This window comes from Ailuropoda melanoleuca, chromosome 1 (genome assembly GCF_002007445.2).
Source record: "Ailuropoda melanoleuca isolate Jingjing chromosome 1, ASM200744v2, whole genome shotgun sequence".
NCBI classification, from domain to species: Eukaryota; Metazoa; Chordata; class Mammalia; order Carnivora; family Ursidae; genus Ailuropoda; species Ailuropoda melanoleuca.
The window spans coordinates 201700388-201702363 of NC_048218.1; the positions used below are offsets into that span (position 1 = coordinate 201700388).

At 44.2% G+C, this 1976-nt stretch overlaps 1 protein-coding gene across 1 annotated transcript; it reads left to right on the plus strand.

Annotated features, from left to right (window-relative positions):
• The first annotated feature begins 292 nt into the window (after positions 1-292).
• LOC100467846 (olfactory receptor 2A12) lies at positions 293-1225 on the plus strand. The gene has a single exon (XM_034653915.1). The coding sequence runs from the start codon at positions 293-295 to the stop codon at positions 1223-1225; it is 933 nt and encodes a 310-aa protein (XP_034509806.1).
• Positions 1226-1976: the final 751 nt, after the last annotated feature.

Here is a 1976-nt window from a genome sequence, read left to right on the forward strand (position 1 = left end):
TAGATACAGTATATAATAATTTATAATACTTTGTAATATATTTTATTTATAATAAATTATATACAGATATATCCTATCATTCAAATGATACAAGGGGATTTTTTTCTGATTTATATGAACACGCTGAGTTTTTTAGACATATCTAAAAATAAATGAGAGAAAGTCAATCCACAGTAATATATTTCTAAATGTTCATTCTGTAGCATTTAGAGTGATATGTTGAGTCTTGATTACCTCAGAGCTCTGACCTTCCTGTTGTGAATGTGGACTTGTCTGTCTCTGCCATAGGAGCATGGGAGGCAATCAGACATGGATCACAGAAGTCTCCCTGCTGGGATTCCAGGTCAGTCCGGCACTGGAGCTCTTTCTTTTTGGACTTTTCTGCCTCTTCTATACCCTCACCCTTTTAGGGAATGGAGTCATCCTAGGGCTTATCTGCTTAGACTCTAGACTGCATACCCCCATGTATTTCTTCCTCTCTCATCTGGCCATTGTTGACATGTCCTATGCTTCCAACAACGTCCCCAAGATGCTGGCAAATCTTGTGAATCTGAAAAGAACCATCTCCTTTGTTCCTTGCATCATGCAGACTTTTTTGTATCTGGCTTTTGCTCACATAGAGTGCCTGATTTTGGTTGCGATGTCCTATGACCGGTTCGTAGCAATCTGCCATCCCCTACATTACACTGTCATCATGAACTGGAGAATATGCACGGTCCTGGCCAGCACTTCCTGGGTGTTTAGCTTCCTCTTGGCTCTGGTCCATGTGGTTCTCATCCTGAGGCTGCCCTTCTGTGGGCCTCTTGAAATCAACCACTTCTTCTGTGAAATCCTGTCTGTCCTCAAGCTGGCCTGTGCTGACACGAGGCTCAACCAAGTGGTCATCTTTGCAGCCTGTGTGTTTATCTTAGTCGGGCCCCTCTGCTTGGTGCTGGTGTCCTACTCGCACATCCTGTTTGCCATCCTGAGGATCCAGTCCGGGGAGGGCCGCAGGAAGGCATTCTCCACCTGCTCCTCCCACCTCTGTGTGGTGGGGCTCTTCTTTGGCAGCGCCATTGTCATGTACAGGGTCCTCAAATCCCGCCACCCCGAGGAGCAGCAGAAGATCCTTTCCCTGTTTTACAGCCTTTTCAACCCTCTGCTGAACCCACTGATCTACAGCCTGAGGAATACAGAGGTCAAGGGCGCCCTGAGGAGAGCGCTGCACAAACAGAGGCACATGTGAGGGATAGCGAAAATCAACATGGTGAGGGGCATTTTGCTCCCCATGAAATATGATAGGTGGCATTTTTCACTTTCTGCTATAATAAATGCCACATTAAGATAGAATATTTTAGACCTAAACATACAACCTGAAGACATATAGACCTTAGAAAATAAAATAGATGAATATCTTCATGACCCCATGGGTCATGAAGGGTATGCAAAGATTCTTAGAGGTGATCCAACAAGCAAAAGGCACAAAATTTGAAAAATTGACAAATATTAGGCATTTTCAAAATTAACCCTTGTGAGCACCAAAGTCACTATGAAGAAACAAGAAATGCAAGTCACAGACCAAGTGTTTTGTATTTTTTTAAATGTGATGGTGAGTCGGGTATGGCCATGTGAGGAGATACAGGGAAGTGTCAGGGAAACACAAAGTTTGTTGTCCTCATAAGTTCTGGAGAAGGAGGCATGCACGCCTTGCAGGGCCATGTAGGAAAGACACCAGGTTGGTCAGGAGACAGAAGACAGGAGCAAGGGATGGTTTACATTGTTCCCTTCATGGGCATTTCCACAGGAAACACCCAATAAAAGGTTATATAAGAACAAGCTGGAGTTCCCATAATGGGCAAATAGTTGCCATGTACAGAAAGGGCATCATGGAGACTGATGGGCCAGGAAAGTTCTAAAGCTGAGAATGTCTGTGATCTTCAGAGCTCGAATTACCTTACTTCCAATAATCTCCTTTACATCCATCTGGCTTCACGGGG

Excerpts from the sequence above, each read along its gene's own strand:
- LOC100467846 (XM_034653915.1), top strand. The coding sequence starts at position 293 with ATGGGAGGCAATCAGACATGGATCACAGAAGTCTCCCTGCTGGGATTC.